This window comes from Prunus mume, linkage group LG4 (assembly GCF_029339155.1).
Source record: "Prunus mume cultivar Tortuosa linkage group LG4, ASM2933915v1, whole genome shotgun sequence".
Lineage (NCBI taxonomy): Eukaryota > Viridiplantae > Streptophyta > Magnoliopsida > Rosales > Rosaceae > Prunus > Prunus mume.
Window position 1 is genome coordinate 7982218 of NC_142701.1, and position 20157 is coordinate 8002374.

At 37.4% G+C, this 20157-nt stretch overlaps 1 protein-coding gene and 1 pseudogene across 1 annotated transcript; one reads left to right on the plus strand and one right to left on the minus strand.

Annotated features, from left to right (window-relative positions):
* The first annotated feature begins 6297 nt into the window (after positions 1 to 6297).
* Positions 6298 to 9332, plus strand: LOC148917831 (uncharacterized; annotated as a pseudogene).
* A 443-nt stretch (positions 9333 to 9775) lies between these two features.
* Positions 9776 to 10624, minus strand: LOC148917832 (uncharacterized). The gene is made up of 2 exons (XM_089050414.1): positions 10161 to 10624; positions 9776 to 9902 (listed from the first exon to the last, which is right to left on the minus strand). Exons 1-2 carry the CDS (start codon positions 10622 to 10624, stop codon positions 9776 to 9778), a joined length of 591 nt encoding a protein of 196 aa, XP_088906540.1.
* Between the last annotated feature and the right edge of the window lie 9533 nt (positions 10625 to 20157).

Genomic DNA, 20157 nt, shown 5'->3' on the forward strand with positions numbered 1-20157 from the left:
TCTCTAACTTGCAAAAACTCAACAAACTCGTGCACTGTTCATCTTCTTCTCCAATTTGTTTTTTTTTTTGGCAACTGCCAGAAGAACTCTGCCTTTCTTTTTCCTCTTTCCCTAGTCAAATTCCTCACAAAACACCTCATTCCTTACTTAAACACTTTCTTTTCTCATAAACCAAGCCTAATCCCTCTCTTAATGCTAAACTCATGTTGGTTTTGCTCTCATGCCACATGCCACTCATGCTGAGCTAAAAAGAACATCTGTAAGCATGCCAAAACTATCTGCAAGTCACCATTATTCTCGTTGGTGAAGATTATCCAAAATATCTCCTAAGGTTTTGATGCCCTTTCGAGGTATTTTGGGGCTTAATTTTCGAACCTAAACAAAAAATGACAATCTCCTCAGTCGCCTTTTGACCCATTAGCTGCAGGAAGAAAAAGTCCCCTACACCAGCATGGATAAAAAAAATTAAAAGATATTTAGTCATATACCTATTCTTAGCACTAAAACTATAAATAAACCCTACACTATTTAATTTCTATAAACAAACCTAAAAAAAATCCAAAAAATGAACGCTGGCACTATTGAATTTAATTTTAATTATTAAATTACTTCGATGCCTTATTGAGTGTTTTGGGCTTTTTTATGAGGTTTGGGGGTTGAGTTTGTTTTAAGAAATCAATTGCAATTTTATAATTTAAAAAAAGTTAAAGGCTTTTTTGTTATGTTGTAAATGAGATTTGGGTGTGTTTCTAAAGTCTATTTTATATAGGATTTTTTTTTTAATTTGGGCTTCTATAACATAAAATTTAAAACTTTAAAAAATTAATCTCTCTCTCTCTCTCTCTCTCTCTCTCTCTCTCTCCTCTCCTATGTTACTTGAAAAATGATGTTCCATAGAATTGTGCATTTTTTTCTTGGACTCATAAAGAATCGCATCTTATAGTTTCTTAGAATTTTGTAGAGGGGCACGAGTTGGGAGAAGGGGAATGAGTATGGGGGCTGGGTTCTGTAGGAGTGGGGTAGAAAAAACCAGAGGGAGGGGGCAATGGGTCTCTATGGGGAAAGAATGGAGCAAAGAAGAAATCGGGGAGGTGAAAGAAATCAATGGGGTGGGGGGAAAGGGAGGCACGGTGAGTTTTAGGTTCTACCCAGGAGAGTGGGTTGTCAAGGGAGGAGGCGATGGGTTTCTAGGTTCTGCGCAGGAGTGGGTGGATTGCAGGTTGCGGGGAGGAATAGGTTTCTGGGTTACGTGTAGAGAGGGTGGGTTCTACGGGCGGAGGGGAGTGTTAGGGTGTGTGTGAGGGGTGCGATGGGTTTGAGGGTTTTGCGCAGGAGGGGTGGGTTGTAGGTTGCAAGTTGGGGGAAGGAATAGGTCTCTGGGTTACTGTGCAAGGAGGGTGGGTTGCAGGTGGGAGGCGATGGCTTTCCGGGTTCTACAGGGAAATGGGTGGGTTGTGGGTTCTTTGGTGGGTTGGTGCGACTGGGGGAAAATGGATGGGTAGGGTTTTTATATTCTTTTCTAAAATCTATTTTATTTTCAATTTTATGTTCTTGTTTTAATTTTTTAAAAGTAATTTAAAAACCTAGGTGCACAAAAATACTAAAAGACCCATGCCACGTCATCAAACTTAACAGACTTTTGGATAGAGTTAACGATAGGGGCAATATGGAACATCAAACATTGGTCAAGGGGGCAAGTGGGTCACTTTAACTTTAAGAGGATAAAGTGAGAATTGACCAATGTTTTAGGGTGCATTGTAGCAATTAAGCCTATTCTTTATCAGTACTGTTGTTCCATCCTCTGTCTTATTTCTCCATCCACTTTATCTTCAAAATTTTAAAGACAAATTTACTCTTTTGTAAAATGACTTCTAAGGACTTGGGGAAAAACCTACCCACCCATTCTACCATTTAACAAAAATTAAAAAAAATTAAAAAATTAAATTATTCTCTATACATGAGCTTATCCACCACCTCGTTATCTCTCTCTTCGACACACGACCACCAACACCATCAGTGGCAAAGCCAAGATTTCATGTGTATGGGGGCCTCTCACAAAATATAAATAATAAAAACTTCAAACTCACAAGACATCAAAACATCACAAATCATATTGTCTATATTGTCTATTCATTGCAATCATAATTGTCATCGACGAGTTTTCATATTTTGAAATTGTTGCATAACAACCTCGTCATCCATACTAAAAAAATGTATTTCTCAATATATGCAACCAAGCAATCATTCATCCACAATTTCTCATTCGATTGCATAACCGATTCTTCACAATATCCATAGCAGAAAATACTCGCTCTACACTTGAGGTTGCAACAGGTAGGATTTGTGCTAGTGTCAGAAGCAAGTACACTAAGGGGTAGATCTGATCTTTTTTTGTCTCAACCATCTTTTGTGCGAGATTAGTAATCCTTTTCAATTATGTAAATTCATTATTAGAGCTCACATCCCAAATCTAATTCTCAAGTTGTTCTTCAAGTAATTTGAGGTCATGTTCAGAAAAATCACTCGGATAAAATTGGGCAAGTCACATCAACTTTAAGAATGAATTACTTGGACTCAAGCATGCCATACAAAGAAGTAATTCAGTATTCTTCTAATTGAACCGATCATTTAACTCACGAAGTTGAATATTAATGACATCAACGAATAAATCAACATGATAATGATGTAAGTTTGTGATAGGCTGAGCCTTACGTTTTGGTCTCCCTCCATTAGAAAAAATATCATCCATTTTAGGAATTTCAATATGATACTTGCCACAAAAGAAAGCAACTTGATCAAGTAAAGAATCTCAACCATTATCTCTCATACTTTGCAATCTTCCTTTACATATTTTGACCAACTCCATGACATTCAAAATATCTTGATCTTTCTTTTGTAATAACTGAGACAAGTCATTTGTGATTCCCAAATTTTTTTTCATCAAGTGTAGACCAAAAATGAAGATGAATGATTGCATAAAAGTTAATAGAACATTTGCTTCAAATTTTTGTTCGTAACATGATCCATATGTTCTTACAATCTTAAGCACATCTATCATAGACGGGAACATGTTTTCCAAACTGATTAAACAATTATAATAAGAGCTCCATCATGTATCACTAGACCACTTAAGATTAGTTTCTTGATTCAAGCCTTGCCTACTTAAAAGCTCATTATTATTGAGTGCTTCAAAAATTGCATCAGCATGCTTTTCACTCAGCATATCATGTCACTTAGCGAATACACTCACAACATTCACCATATTAGAAACCGTAGTAAATAAATATGCAATTTCTGTATGTTTCTTTGCCACAGCTACCAAAGCTAGCTGAAGTTTATGAGCAAAACATTGAACATAAAAAGCAGAGTCATTCTCATTTTGGATGAGTGTTTTAAGACACTTAAATTCACCTCTTACATTACTTACCCCATCATAACCATACCCTCGCAATCTAGAGATGCTTAATCCATGTTCCGAAAAGAAATCATCAACTGCTAACTTGAGTGAGAGAGATTTAGTATATGTAACATGTACAACACCTACAAAACGCTCAATTACATGACCAATCCACATAACTTAACACAATGGTCATTCGCTCCTTCGAAGACATGCCACATGATTCATCAACAAGAATTGCAAATAATGAATCACCAATATCCTTGATGATTGCATTGATAATTTCAATTGAAATAACACTTGAAATATCCTTCTGGATATCAGGTGATGTCAACTTCATATTTTCAAGAGCATTTTTTAGCGTGACAACTTTTATATCATCGTTGAAACAACATAGCCATTGTAAAAATACAAGAAAATTCTCTTGCTTGGTTGAATTTTTAGATTCATCATGCCCACAAAATGGAAGCCCTTGTTGTAAAAGTGTCCTACTAACACCAACTGATGCACCTAAATGAGTTTGATAATCAATTCAATCTTGGTTTGAATGTTTTGAGAGAATTGTTTCAATATACTACTTTTGGTTTAATAAGACCTCACAACTTCTCCAAGCTATATTATGGGCACTACTCGATCCTCCAACATGAATTTGTAATCTATCTTTTTTCTTCCAATTCGAAAATCCAACACCAACAAAAGATTTACCATCAAATTGCTCTCCAATATCAAGTTTAAAGAGATAACAACATAGACAAAAGGCTTTGGAGATATTTGGTAAATCGCTATTCAACTCCAAGTATGTATTTTCCTATCCCTTGTAATTTTTCTTGCATAGTATGTAATTGTTTATCCCGTTAATGCAATTGTGAATTTGTGTTTGTGAATTTTAATTTTATTTTATAAACTTCTATATATATGATTCTCTATTGGTTTGATTAATAAATTGCTTACTCAATTTGTTTAGGTTTATAAGTTTGAGAAGATGTTCATAATTGTTTCAAAGCTTATTTATTGTATTACCTACTGAAACTTTGTCAAATCTCACTTTACCCTCCGAAAGTTAAAATGGCCCACTTAACCCCCTTGACCAAGGTTTTGTGTTCCACTTTGCCCCCTACCGTTATCTTCATTTATAACTCCGTTAATTTGATGACATGACAGGACTATTTTAGTCTATTTTCTACAAGTGATGATGTGTCATGTGCAGACTCCATTTTTTTTTATTGCTTAAAGTGGACTAAAATATTAATTTTAAAATAAAATAAAATAAATTACTTATTTAATGAACAAATTGAAAAATTAATATGAAAAAATTATCTTCTTCTGCATCTCTCTCTTTTCCCCAGCAACCACTGCACATCAATCCCTCATACTCCCTACTACCACCTCCTATATCCTTCCACCATATAAACCACCAACACCACCATACCCACATATCCAAACATCAAAATCTATCATCTAAATCACCATACCCACCATAGGAATTGAAGAATTTAAGGAATTGTTTTGAAAATTAAGGTATTGCCTGACTTGGCCTATAGAGGATGAAATTTTTCCTTCAAGTGGATTTTGAAGTAGGTCAATATGCTGAAGAGCATATATCAAACCAATATCTTCAAGAATTGGGCCACTAAAGTGGTTCACTGCTAAATGGAGGCATTTAAGATTGGGAAAGTTTTATGGCGGTGGTCTTTGGAAATGATTAATGGAGAGATTGAGATATTCAAGTTGGCCTAGATTGGTAAATACATGTTTTGGTATTTGGCTAGCAAAGAAATTTCCAGATCCAGTCCATTGATGGAGGCCGTGTTTTTAAGGAGTGGACTAAGGGTTTAGGTTGATGCGTTGTGTTGGGAAAGAGGGGGTAGGTTCAGAATAAGGGGCTTGGGAATTGGGAGGTCATGGCGGGGTGGGTGACTATGTGGATGTCGGGGCTGGGCTTGGGAGAAGAGATAGGTGGTGGTGTCTTGAGAAGTTGTGTGGTGGGAGGGTGGTAAGGGTTGGTTGCTGGGTGGGTGATGTTGGGTAAGGTTAGAGTGGTGGTGGTGAGGGTGGCTTTAGGTTGAGTGGTGGTTGTGGTCTTAGGTCATCCCCAATGGGGGCTCTATTTGGGACTCAACCACTACAACGCTCCCATAAATACAAACTCTCCTTAAAAAGGCATCCCCAATGGTGCAAATTTGGGGCTCTAAAACTTGAAGCCCAACCAAAGTAGTTGCTAAATGTGTGAGCTTGATTGAAGCCCTTGAAACTAAGTGTGTCCCGCAAATTTAAAAAGTTGCAGCCCACTTTTTTGGTCTCTCACTTGCCTGCGATTGTATAAGGCCATACTTGCTATTTATTTGTTTTGTCAACAACATACTAACCCAACATGCTAAATCAAATTTTCAAAAGTTGTGCAAACAACTATATTGTGAAGCCACTTTTCTAAAGCCAACGAATATAAATGGCTACATTATGTCCAACGGCTATAAACGGCCATATTGTTTCTTCTTTTTCTTTTTAAAAAAAATAAAAAAATAGATTTGCAACTCAATTCTCCCTATAAAATCCATCATATCTCTTATAATTTTTACACACCACAACATCTTTATCACTATTGCTCAATTTGTCAAATTTTTTCACTCACTAGATTATTTAATTTTTTGTAATTTTTTGTTAATCTCTTTTCCACCAATGGCCGAAAGTTCGAAGCAAAAATGTGCAAATTACTCCATCGATGAAGATGTTGCTCTATGCCGAGCTTGGATAATCATTAGTGAAGATCCAATTATTGGGAATTGTCAATTAAGTGGCACGATGTGGAATCGAATAAGAGATTAATTTATACAATTTCATCCGATGCCTAAGAAGTTAGATCATCAAAGAGCTTGAAATTGCGTTGGACGAACATCTCCCAAATGTGTAACAAATTCTCCGAGTGTCTTACTCAAGTGGCAAGGTTGAACAAGAGTGGCCAAAATGAAAACGACAATGTAAGTTCTTTAATTTAATTTATTTTATTTTGCCAACTTAATATTTTGTCAACTAATTTAAATTCTTGCATATAATGTGTAGATTATTGATGCAAAACGACTTTTTTTCGAGAAGACCAAGAAAGCATTCCTCCTTGACCACTGTTGGAATGTTGTTCAACATGCTCATAAGTGGCAACCCTTTGAAGGGTTCCAATCCTCCCCCTCTGTGAACGCTTCTCCAATGAGTGAATCTATTTATGTAGATGATGATTCACCGTATGAATATGTTCTAGAAATTCAAGTGCCTCAACAAACCTCACACCCACGGCGAAGGCCAATGAGACAAAAAAAAAAAAGGCTAATGAGCCAAAAAGAAAGGTTGTTGTGGAAGAGTCATCTCAAGACGATAAAAAGCTCAAAGAAATTATGAGGTCTTACAAAGATTGTATGATTGAGAACAAAGAGTTGAATGTTATGTTTAAGGAAACCGACACAATCCAAACTCTGGCGAGAATGCGATGGGTCCAACAGAAAGAAGCTAATATTATCGCGAAGTGTTCTTCCCGTTCGCTAAAATTTAAGGATGAAGTCTATCATCCCAACCCCTAGAAGATGATGATTTCTAGAATAGTTTAATAGTTTGTTTTATTTAAACAATATTGTAGTTTGTTTTATTTAAATTCCATTGTACTTTGTTTTATTATCTAAATTCCATTGTATTTTGTTTTATTATTTTAAAAATGTTATAGTTTGTTTAATTTAATAAAATGATTGAATTCAAGAACATTGCAATTTAATTATTAGACACACAACTCTAAATTGCAAGTACATTGAATTCTAAGAAAGAAGTTGGCGACATTAATACGATGATGGAAGAACATAAGAAAGCTTGGGCAGAGTATGAATGTATTATTATGTCTCATGGTTGGATTGATGGTAAAAATAGAGTACCAATAAACTTTCTTGTGAATAACCCTGCAAGTACTTGGTTTTTGAAATCTATTGATGCATCTGATTCCATAAAAAATGGAACGTTATTGTTGAAATATTTAGATGATGTTGTCGAAGAAGTTGGAGAGGAGCATGTCATTCAAGTAATAACAGATAATGCTTCTAATTATAAGAATGCTAAAGTGAAACTTATGGAGAAGAGGAAGAAGTTATGGTGGACTCCATGTATTGCCCACTACATTGATTTGATGTTAGAAGATATTAGCAAAATGAAAGTTTTTGAAGATACAATTAGACTAGCCAAGCAAGTAGTGAAGTTTATTTATGGGCATACATGGGTTCTTACTTCGATGAAATCTTTCACGAAAAAAGAAAGAGATAATTCGCCCTACAATCACACGAGTTGCCACTTCTTATCTTATTCTTCAAAGTATCTATAAGCAAAAGCAACCTCTTCAGGCAATGTTTTCTTCTAGAGAATGGCATAATGAACCATTTGTTCAACATAATGAAGGAATTAATTCTCACTTAACTATACTATATGATGTTAATTTTAGGTCCCATGTTGCTTTTTGCATCAAAAATATTATTCCATTAGTATCGGTTTTGAGAGAAGTTGATTCGGAGGAGAGACCTGCTTTGGGATTTATTTATGAGTTAATGGATGTTGCAAAAGAGAAGATTGCTTTTAATTGTGGAAAAGTTGAAAGAAAGTATAAACCAATTTGGGGACCACAACTTCATCAACTTTTACATGCTGGTTATTATTTGAACCCACAATTGCGTTATGAAGAAACCTTTTCTAATGCTGATGAAGTGAGGAAGGGATTGGAAGATTGCATGACTAAGATGTTATTTTTTGAGGATCGTATGGCTGCTGATATCTAGTTGGACTTGTATGATGAGGCAAAAGGAGAGTTTGGAAGTTGTCTTGATGTGAATTCAAGGAAACTACGAACTCCGGGCTATAATCTTTACTTTGTCATTTTCATTCGAGTATAATGAACACTTGAAATAAATGTTAAACTTAATTAGATGGATTTGTTTTTTTTTTTTTAGCAAATTGGTGAAAGCGTTTTGGAAGGGGCACACCTGAGTTGATGAAGTTTGCTATTCGGGTCCTTAGCCTTACTTGTAGTGCATCTAGGTGTGAGATGAATTGGAGCACATTTGAGTAGGTAAAGCTCTTCAATTAATTTATTGTTCAAATTTTTATGCTTCTAAATCTAATTTTGAATGTTTATATTCATTTTAGATTCATACAAAGAAAAGAAATAGACTTGAATATCAAGCTCAATATTCTAGTATATGTAAAGCATAATACAGCACTAAGAGAGAGAAGTATAATACAACACTAAGAGAGAGAAGTATTAGAAGGAGGTCAAAGATTGATCCAATATTGGTGAATGAAATTGAGTCTGATGATGAATGGATAACTGAGGTTGAAGAACCAATTCTACCAACTGATCTTACTTGGCTTAATTCTCAAGAATTATATGACGTTGATGTCATCAGAAATAGGTCCACTGAACCTTATGAAACTGATCTACATACTCGAGTGCCTATTTCTGTGGAGCCTATTGGTGATCCTAGGACTTAGGAGCAAGGGAATATTCATGTTAGGACTCAAGAGCCTATTGTCCATTCTAGAACTAAAGATCCTATTATTGATGATGATCTTATTATTGACGATGACGTTCTTCTTTCCTCGTTAGCTTCAAAAAAAAAAAAAAAGATGGTGAAACCTCAAGTAAGTATGGAAAGTAAATCATGGAGTGAAAGTTACAATTAGTGTTTAATTCATTACCACTAAATTTTATAATTTTAATTAATTGTTCATATGTACAAGTAAGAGGAAAGTCAAAAGCAAGTCCATAAGAGCGATGCTTATGGATGAAGATGATGAGATAGATAAAGATCCTTCAACATTTGATGGTGGGAAATATCCTTTTCATATTGATACAGTTGATCAATATGATAGTGATGCTAGTTTGAATGATATTAGTGTTGAGGAGTGGGATGAGTGAATTATGTTTTTGTTTTGATGTTGAATAAATATTTTATGTTTTGGGATTAATTATTATGCTTTGAATGACAATTAGTACTTATATTTGATTATATTTAAAAGATTGTTATGGTTGAATAAGAATTAGTTGTACCATTTAATCGTATTGTATTATTCATAAATTTTTCTTATTAAAATAAATTAATGTTCAAAAGGCTTACGCCTCAATACTTCAAGGCTTACGCCTCGTATAGTGGTACTAAAAACCCATCGCCTATACGCCTCGCCTTTGAAAAACACCGACAACAATTAAAGTTATGTTCCATATTGCTCCCACAACTGTTGAATGATATCAGATCGAAGATTGTAGTGGGCAATTGGATCATTTATTATGCTTCAATTAATAGATTCTAATTGTATATTGCGTGATCCACGTTCATGTGGTACCAGAGCCTTCTCCACATGTTATGGTGTGTCCTCAGCAGGAGTTATGCCATCTTGGTCACGCTCATCTTCAATAATCATATTATGAAGAATTATGCAAGTCTTCATTACCTCCAAAATGTCTTCTTGGTACCATTGACGGGCAGGCCTAGGGACAACTGCAAAATGAGCTTGAAAATTCCAAAAGCTCTCTCCACATCCTTATGATACGCCTCTTGCATCCTAAAGAATAATTGATGTTGTCGTCCCTGAGGATCCAAAAATGACTGGACAATTGTGTTCCACTTTGGATATATTCCATATGCAAGATAATAACCTTGCTTGTATTGTTTCCCATTCAGATAATATCAGACCCGTGGTGCACGTCTTGAATGCCGTCATAAAAAATAGGTGACTTGTATAGTACATTGAGGTCATTATATACTCCCGGCATTCCGAAGTCGGCGTGCCAAATCCATGTGTCGTAAGAAGCAACCGCTTTATGGTTGGACAACCATGGTGGCCCGTGTATGCCCCATAGTGTGACATTAGGCAGTTTTTCCACTCCCAATGCATGTAGTCAAGGCTTCCTAGCATGCCAGGAAACCCCCGTTCCTCAGCTTTTTGGATCAGTTTTTGTAGGTCCGCCCTCTTTGGTTTACGAAGATATTCAGCTCCGTATAAGTTGTTGACTGCATGACAGAATCTCTTGCATGCTTGAAAGGATGTGGTCTCTGCTATCTTAAGGTAATCGTCATTGAGGTCAACTGCCGTACCATATGCAAGCATACGCATGGCGGTTGTCATCTTCACTTGTGGTGAGAAACCAAGCTTTCTAGTGGCATCAAGTTTTTGTTTGAAGTAAGCATTGAAAGGGACAATTTGTTCCATTATTCGATTAAACAACTCACGCCTCATGCGAAATCTATTACGAAAATCTAAAGCGGGATACAACGGATGGTTAGAGAAGTAATTTTGAAAAAGGTTTTCATGGGCACTTACTCGATCTCTTGGTATAGTACGTCGTCGTGACGATGTACTCCCGTGGACAACTATCTAGGTCTTCTCCTTCTTCTTCGCTGCTTTTTTCCTTTGGTAGCTTTCCAACATTTCCAAAAATATTATGTTGGCACCTATCTCATCACTAGTAGAGCTATCATATCCATTGTTGGCCATTCTAGTGCGGTGGTAGAATAATGAATATTGAGAAAACAAGATTTGGGGAGTGGTGTGTTATGAAAATAAGGTGTTTGTTCATTTATAGAGGATGTGATGGTTTAAGAGATAACAAATATACGGATGAGATTCATATGAGGTAATTCGATCCAACGGTTATTCTAAGATGTAATCTGAAGAGATTAGATTTTTTATCCAAAGCCATAATGAATAGGATCCACATCCATCTACCACTATTATTATCTGACAAATATAAATGGCATAGGGATGGAAGGCCATAACAAAGGGGACCCATATCCAGATATCACCATGCTACCACAATTATTATCTGACAATATAGATAAGAGAGGGGTAGAAAGTCATAATGCAAGGGACCCATATCCAACTTACCAAATTAATGTTGTGCATCTTGTTTTAATTTTACCATGTTGTATCGTATCTATGAAATAAATTGTTGATTTCCAAATCTTATCCAAATTTTGATTTTTTGTTGTTGAAATGTTCACAAAATCAAATTACATCATAAAAAAAAAAAAACATAGAGCCCGCCATGAATATAGGGCCTCTCATTGTGGAAGAGATTCCTTTAGAGCCCCAAAGATTCCATCGGAGCTCTAAATGGGGCTCTATAAATCTTTTTTGGAGCCCCAACCATGCCTTGTGGTGTGAAGTTAAGGGAAAGGGAGGGGACGAGAGGGAGGGAGATGGAGAAGAAGAGATTTTTTTAATATTAGTTTTTTTTTTCATTTTTCATTTTTTCATATTAACAAGTAATTAAATTATTAAATTTTTTTAATTTAATTTTTTTATTAATATTTTAGTCTACTTAAGCAGAAAAAATGGGGCCTGTCATCACTTATGGTAAAAAGATTAAAATAGTCATGCCACATGATCAAAACTGACGAAGTCATTAATGGAGATAACGATAGGGGGCAAACTGAAACACCAAACCTTGGTCAAGGGGGTTAAGTGGGCCATTTTAACTTTCGGAGGGTAAAGTGAGATTTGACCAAAGTTTCAGGGGGTACTACAGTAAATAAGCCTTGAAACAATTATGAACATCTTCTCAAACTTATAAACCGAAAAAAATTGAGCAAGCAATATATTAATCAAACTAATAGAGAATCATATATATAGAAATTTATAAATTAAAATTAAAATTCACAAACACAAGTTCACAATTGTATTAAAGGGATAAACAATTACATACTACGCAAGAAAAATTACAAGAGATAGGAAAATACATACTTGGAGTTAAATAGCGATTTACCAAATATCTTCAAAGCCTTTTTCCTTTGGAAATCTACACATAAATTGAAAGACCCATTAAAATAAATAGAAAGAAAAACTTGATAATATAATTAGAATTTGAGAAGAAAAAAAAACTCACAAGCAACTGGCTGGTCTGGTCATGTTTTTTTTATCTAAGAAAAGAGAAAAAGGCTCAAGTTTATTAATTTATAAAATAAGGCAATATATAATTATAATAAGAATTCTAATCCTTTTGGGAGTGGGTAGTGTATGATTGTAGGAAATTTGGCTGATCAATAGGATCCACATGGTAATATACTTTTGGTTGAATACTACTTTTAGTCCATATATGTCCTATCTTGTGCTAAGACCCATTCATTAGGCCACGTCCTGTCCTGTGGTAATATAATTTTGGCAATTGAGTTACATAATAGTACTTTATTTTTTTATAATAAAATTTCAATAGGGGCTAGTAACTGCAGTGGTCCCCATGTGCCTTCACCTCTGAACAAGGTCCTACCCTCCACCCTCTGTCTCTTCACACCCACCTGCTCCCTCTCTCCCTTTTTCTCCTTGCCTTCTCTCTCATCTACAACCACGAACCCCACCCTTTGTCTTCTCCACCACCCACCTATTTTCCTTCTCTCTCCCTATTTCTATGTCTTCCCTCCCCACTCTATCTTCAACAACCATCAATCCCAACCCACCTTGACCAATCCCAACTCACCCTGAGTAAAGTCCCATTCTGTTCAAAAGTAAACCATTTCCCATACTTTGAAGACTAAACCCAACAATTCATATTTTTCTGAAACTAATTGGAAATTTGACAAAACCCCTTCTCTTTGAATATGAACCCTAGTAATTGAATCGTTAATTGTTTGTTGGGGGTTAGAACTTGGAATTTTGAATATACTAAGATTTTGTGATGATGGACGGTGGTGGACTTTTGAATATATCGCATGTGTGTCTGTTCGGATACACATGTTTCGTTGGCTACAAAGAAGGTGGGTAAGGAGGAGCAGGTGTTATCTTTAATAATTAGAATGCCCTAGCCTTGTTTATGAAATATATTGGTTGACTAGTATCTCCAAATATCTTCAAAACTTACGATGTGAGAGTCCAAAATTAATATAGTCAGAGCTATTTGTTGAAGGAACTTCATACTTGTATACTATAATGATCAAAGTAATTATCATCAATGGTGTCATGAACTAGAAGTTTATTGACACAATAACTTTTATGTTTTCACATGGTCGTCATGGTCATCCTTGATCCAGAATGATACATAAGATTATTACAAATTCACAAGGTGATATTTTAAAGACTTGACATATTTTCTTGTCCAATGAAAGCTCTCTTACAAGAAAAATTGGTTATAAGACTAAATAAAAATTGACTTTGACTCAATTTTTATTACAAATAGTGCAAAGGGATATTTATGAGCCTATTCAACATTCTTGAACAATTCATCTTAGAAAAGATGGTTGACATGAAAGTCCTCTAAGTGGCATGGTATGCACATGAGAATTGTAGATTATGAATTGATGATAATCAATGATAATTTTGGTTTTATCCTAGCTACTAAAATCATTAAGTGCTTGATGAAAAATATGACACCATATTTCATGAATTTTGACAAATTACGTGATTAGGAAAATGGAAAGAGTGAATTCCAATTAACGATAGGGAAATAGCTCAAAATGCCACCCATTTTATAATTTTTTGTGAAAATACCACCCTTCCCCCAAAATTTTAAAACTATCACCTATCAATACTCTCCGTCGCTCAAGTCTCAGTCCGTCTTCACTCAGCTCTCACTATTGGTCTCTCTCTCTCTCTCTCTCTCTCTCTCTCTCTCTCACTGTGACGCAGTGGTCTTCCTCCCTCAACGGTGTCTATTCATCGAAGCTTAACTCCATTGTTCATGTCCAAAAGGTACTGTTCATCATCATTTTCTTTGGGTTTAGGGGTTTCTTTGAAATTGATTTAGGGTTTAGGTGTTTGTCTGAGATTAGTTTAAGGGTTTGTCTGAAATTGGTTTATGGTTTATGGGTTTCTATGAAATTGGTTTAGGGGTTTCTTTGAATTTGGTTTAGGGTTTAAGGATTTCTTTGAAATTGTCTGATTGTGATGATTCCTTGTTTGAAACTGTTAGGCAGCTATCCTCATTATGACCAGTAACAGGTGGTTTAAAACCATTGAATGCCAGCATATAATTGTTTGCAGCTGTTATGTTATTATTAGGTTGTACATGCATTTCCGTTTCCGTTATGAAGTAATTGATAGGTTTTATGTTCATATTCCTCATGTATAAATGGATTGTAATATCAGTTTTGAAATACAAGGAAAACTCTGTTTCTTCATGGTATCCAGAGCCTAAGTTTTTTTTTTCTTCTCTTTTCGATGGCTTCCAGCAATGTTCCTGCTATCTCAATTCCCAATATCTCTCACCTTGTCTCTGTCAAACTATCTGATACCAACTATCTTGTCTGGCATAGCCAGGTCAAACCCTTCTTACTAGGCTAGAATCTTTGGCGCTTTATTGATGGCTCTCATCCTTGCCCTTCCCCTACGCTTCCTCCTTCTGATAAGTCTGAATCCTCGACTCCCCCGTTTGCCAATCTTGACTATGTCTATTGGTTTCAAACTTACCAAAGTCTGATTAGTATTCTTTGTGCTACGTTGTCTGAGAGTGTTCTTTCCCAAGTTATTGGGTTCTCTACCTCAAAAGAAATTTGGGATTGTCTCTAACAAAATTTCTCGCAGCAGTTCCTTGCCAATTCTGCCCCGCTCAAATTTCGCCTCTTCTCTATTACCAAAGGTTCCAAATCCATCTCTGAATACCTTTCTCAGGCCAAGAGTTTGGCTGATGAACTCTCTGCGATCCAGGAACTTGTCTCCAACTCCGACCAGGTTACTTATGTGCCGTGGTGCAGGTCTTGACTACCAAATGATCGTGGCGGCAATTTTGAACTTCCCCGCTTCCATCCTTCTCGGACCTCGAACTCGCCTCCTTGCTTTGAAGGGCAACATGCCTCAGCAGCTCGGTTGGCTCTGTGGCTTCCCCTACCGCTTTTGTTGCTGCTCGTGCCCACCATGGCCCCCGCCACTCGCGCCCACGTGACCAACCCCTCATTCCTTTGGTGGTCCATCTCCTGTCCGCCATTTCTCTGGCCTGGGCCAGCCTTCCCATCGTGCTTCCCGTCCTTCCTCATTCTTTACCGGTCTTTTGGGTCCTCCACCCTCTCGTCGGTCCATTCAATGTTGGAATTGCAATCAATTTGGCCATGTTCAAGCCAAGTGCCCCTCTCTTCGTCCCTTCGTGGGCATGCATGTTGCATCCTCTTCGGACCCTAGCTGGTATTTGGACTCCTGTGCCACCAATCACATGATGCATGATGCGCAGCAATTACACTCTCGCACTCCGTATGCCCCTTCAGATCAAGTTGTTGTTGGTAATGGTGACACTCTCCCCATCACTCATTCTGGTAACCTTTCTTTTTCTTCTGGTACCTTTGTCTTTCGTCTCTCTAATGTTCTCCGTGTTCCTTCCCTTCGTAAAAATCTTTTCTCTGTTAGTATTACTTTCTTTCCTTGGGGATACCAAATTCGTGACTTACAGAGTGGTGTTGTTCTCTTTCAGGGCCTATGTAAAGATGGTCTTTATCCTATTTTTCCAACGCTATTGTTTGTTCCAAGCACGCTTTTTCTTCTATTGTCACGTCGTCCTCCCTATGGCATCATCATGTTGGTCATCCCTCTAATAAAGTTCTACGCTCACTTGTTTCTAGTTCTTTATTAGGTTCTCTTTCTCGTTTATCAAATTCACCTTGTAGTCATTGTGTGTTAGCTAAATCAATAAAACTCTCCTTTTCATCTCATGACCATTGTTCTACTGAACCATTTGCTTTAATCCATTCAGATGTGTGGATGTCTCCTGTTGTTTCTATTTCTGGATATCGATATTATGTCTTGTTTACGGATGATTACACTCGTTATTCCTGGATTTTTCCTATGAGTCTTAAATCTGAAGTTTTTGGCCATTTTTCTACTTTTGCTATGTATGTTAAAACTTAATTCTCTCTGTCTATCAAACAATTTCAAAGTGATGGGGGGAAGGAATATGATAACATGCAATTTAAACAGTTTTGTGCTACTAATGGCATTGTGCATCGTTTTTCTTGTCTTCATACACTCCAGCAGAATGGGTTAGCAGAGCGCAAACATCGTCATATTGCTGACATAGGTCGCACTCTCTTACACACTGCTCACATGCCTCACAACCTATGGGTCAAAGCCTTTTGTACGGCAGTTTCTTTGATTAATTGCCTTCCAACCCCTATCCTTAAAGAGAATTCCCCCTACAAGTTATTATTTGGCATTTCCCCGGATTACGCGTTCCTTTGTGTTTTTGGCTGTATTTGTTACCCTTACCTTAGAGATTATGTAACTAACAAATTACAACCTCGTTCTCTTCAATGTGTTTTTGTTGGCTACAGTGATCGCCATCATGGTTACCACTGCCTTCATCCTCTTACAGGTCGGCTCTATGTTTCCCGCCATGTCATGTTTCATGAAGACCAACTCTATTATGCTGTTGTTTCTAAGCCTGTTCAGCTCTCTGATCTTCTGTAGTCCCCGTGGGCTTTCTTCCTAGTCCACCAACTCAGCCCGTTATTGCTATCAATTCCCAAGAATCAGCCCAACCTACCTCTGGCTCCACTTCCTCTCCATCTTTTCCCGTCAAACCTAGCTCTCCACCACCAGCTCCCGTCTCTTCTCTACAATCACCCATATCGCCCCCATCATCAATCCACTGGCTCTTTAACCCCACCAGCATGTCGTTCCCTTTTACCCCACGCCGTCCCCATTTATTCTCCACCACCGGCCGTCTCTTCCCCCTCCTCCGACCCACCTTCTCCAACACAACCAGATGCCTTCCTGTTCTTTCCTAGCCATCCGTATCTGTCTCTTCTCCACCACCTTGTTCGTTGTCTTCTCTTCTGTACCTGTCGTCGCTCCTCCACCATCACAAGCCCGTCTCAGTCCTGTTCACACCCGATCCAAATTTGGAATTGTCAAGCCCAATCCCAAATATCATGCCAATTTTTCTACTCGGTATCCCGTTCTTCATGCTTTCTCTGCTTTGGTCACTACAGAAATTGAACCCACATGTTACACACAAGCATGTCATCATCCCAAATGTCAACAGGCCATGCTAGATGAATATCATGCCCTTCTTCAACAGGGCACCTGGACCTTGGTACCACCATCTCCTTCGCTTAATACGGTTGGTTGCAAATGGGTCTTCAGAATCAAGCGGCACTCCGATGGCACAATTGAACGATATAAGGCACGCCTTGTTGCCAAAGGCTTCCATCAACAATCTGGTATCGATTATTTTGATACATTCAGTCCTGTGGTTAAGCCCACAATCGTACGCATTGTTCTCTGTTTGGCTATTTCTTTTGGATGGCCTCTTCGGCAACTCGATGTCAAAAACGCATTTTTGCATGGCTCCCTATCCGAAGATGCCTATATGCGGCAACCACCTGGCTTTGCTGATCCTCACCGGCCCAATCATGTGTGTAAATTTCATAAGGCCATTTATGGCCTTAAGCAGGCTCCCCGGGCATGGTTTCAGCGTTTTAGTTCTTTCCTCCTCCGTGTTGGTTTTACTCAAAGTCAGGCTGACAACTCTATGTTTGTTTATCATGATCAATTTTCTGTTATGATCTTGTTGCTCTAGGTAGATGACATTATTCTCACTGGCAGTGATTTTTCTCATCTCCTTGTTTTTCTCCGCACATTGGGCACTGAGTTTGACATAAAAGATTTGGGGCGTTTACATTATTTCCTTGGTGTGGAGGTCCATTATCACCCTACTTCCATCCATCTTACTCAAAACAAATACACCGTTGATCTTCTCAAACGCAGCAATCTCTTGGACTGCAAACCTGTTTCTACACCCATGACTTCCAAAGGTTCCCTTTCTCGAACCAATGGTACTCTCCTTGCGGATCATATACCTTATCTGCAGATGGTTGGAGCCTTACAGTACCTCACCATGACTTGTCCAGATATCTCCTATGCTGTTCAACATGTCTCTTAATTCATGGGATCACCCCGTGATGTTCATTTTGAAGTTGTCAAATGGATTTTACGTTATCTCAAAGGCACCCTTGGAGTTATCCTTCCTGTCCGCAGTCTCCTGATTGTTCCTTCTTCGTCACCTATTCCGATGTCGATTGGGTTGGATGTCCTGACACTCGCAGGTCCACAACCAGGTATTGTGTATTCTTGGGACCTAACCTCATTTCTTGGAGTGCTAAGAAGCAGCCCACCGTTTCCGTTCGAGGCTGAATATCAAGCTCTTGCCTATGCACTGCAAATACTCTGTGGATTCAATGTCTCTTAACGAACCGTTGTCCGCTTACCCGTCCGGTTTTACTTCATTGTGACAACCTGTCTGCCACATACTTAGCCGCTAATCTTGTCTTCCATGCTCGTACCAAACACATTGCTATTGATTACCACTTTGTCCATGAACGGGTCGCCTCTGGCAGTCACAAAGTTTAGTTCGTTCCTTCTCACCTTCAGCTTGCAAATGTCTTCACAAAAGGGTTACCTGATCGTTTTGCACATCTTGTTTCAAACTCGTCACCTCTCGGTGTCCAGTTTACGGGAATGTTAGGCGCTATCCTCATTATGACCAGTAACGGGTGGTTTAAAACCATTGAATGCCAGCATAAAATTGTTTGCAGCTGTTATGTTATTATTAGTTTGTACATGCATTTCCGTTATGAAGTAACTGATAGGTTTTATGTTCATATTCCTCATGTATAAATGGATTGTAATATCAGTTTTGAAATACAAGGAAAACTCTGTTTCTTCAGAAACAATGAAGGAGTGTGTTCTTTGTTCTTCATTTGAAATTGATGTTGTTTTGCTGCTGTTATTGGTATCGTATTACTGTTTTATTGATGTTGGATTGCCATTTTAGTGGTATTTTATTAGCATCGTATTGCTGTGTTATTGCTAGTTTATTATTGTTTTATTCCCATTCCATTGTGGTTTTAATGGTTTTGGCGATTTATGCAATTGAATTCTGTGTTTGTTTGTTGTTTTTGTTTCATCCAAAGTAGGAAAATTGTAGGTGTTCATTTATAGTCTCTACATTAGGCACATGAATCTTTATAGTTTGTTTTTGCAGCTGCAATAGCTTTTGTTGGAATTTTAATATTAAGCAATATTTATTTTCCAATTTCACTGGAAATTAATAAAGTTCATTGGACGATGGTGTCCTTTGTTAATTTGTAGGAAAAGGTATCAAAGCACTTGTTTATTCAATGGATGCTTATTGGAGATGTGCCACAACAACGTGATGGGTAAGCTATGTGAATTTAGTGCAGTTTATCAATATTGTACATAATTGCAGTTCTAATTTCTATACTTCTTGGCCCGACAATACCTCGTGAGGAATCATAACGGCCAAATTCATTGAGCATCTTAGTGCCGGCATTTCTTTGGATAAAGTTGACTCTTCGAAGATTACATATTACCGACTTAAACTTGCAATTGAGGCTTTAAGGGGGGAGGCATATATATGAGGTAAATATGATAATGTTAGTGAATTGAGTTCAGTCTTCACTTATCACTTGGGAATTCACTGTGCTCCTTAATTATGTCAGGAAATCCTTTATATGAAGATGCAGACATAGAAGCTGTGCTGGAGGTGCTTTATATGATCATCCATACATTTTAATATAGCTATTTGGTTTAAATATTCTGTATAGCCACGTGAAATGTAATTTGTACAGTCGGTGGCAGTGGCTAATTGCCTTACATGGCACATACATTGATTGCATTTTTGGGTTTTGTTTTCGAGTTGCAATCATGGTTAGCCTACTTATTATTTAGATTGTGAAGTTCAACTATTTCATATTGCTTTATATATAAGCATACTTGCTCTTTATGGAGGTGTGACCGTTTATTTG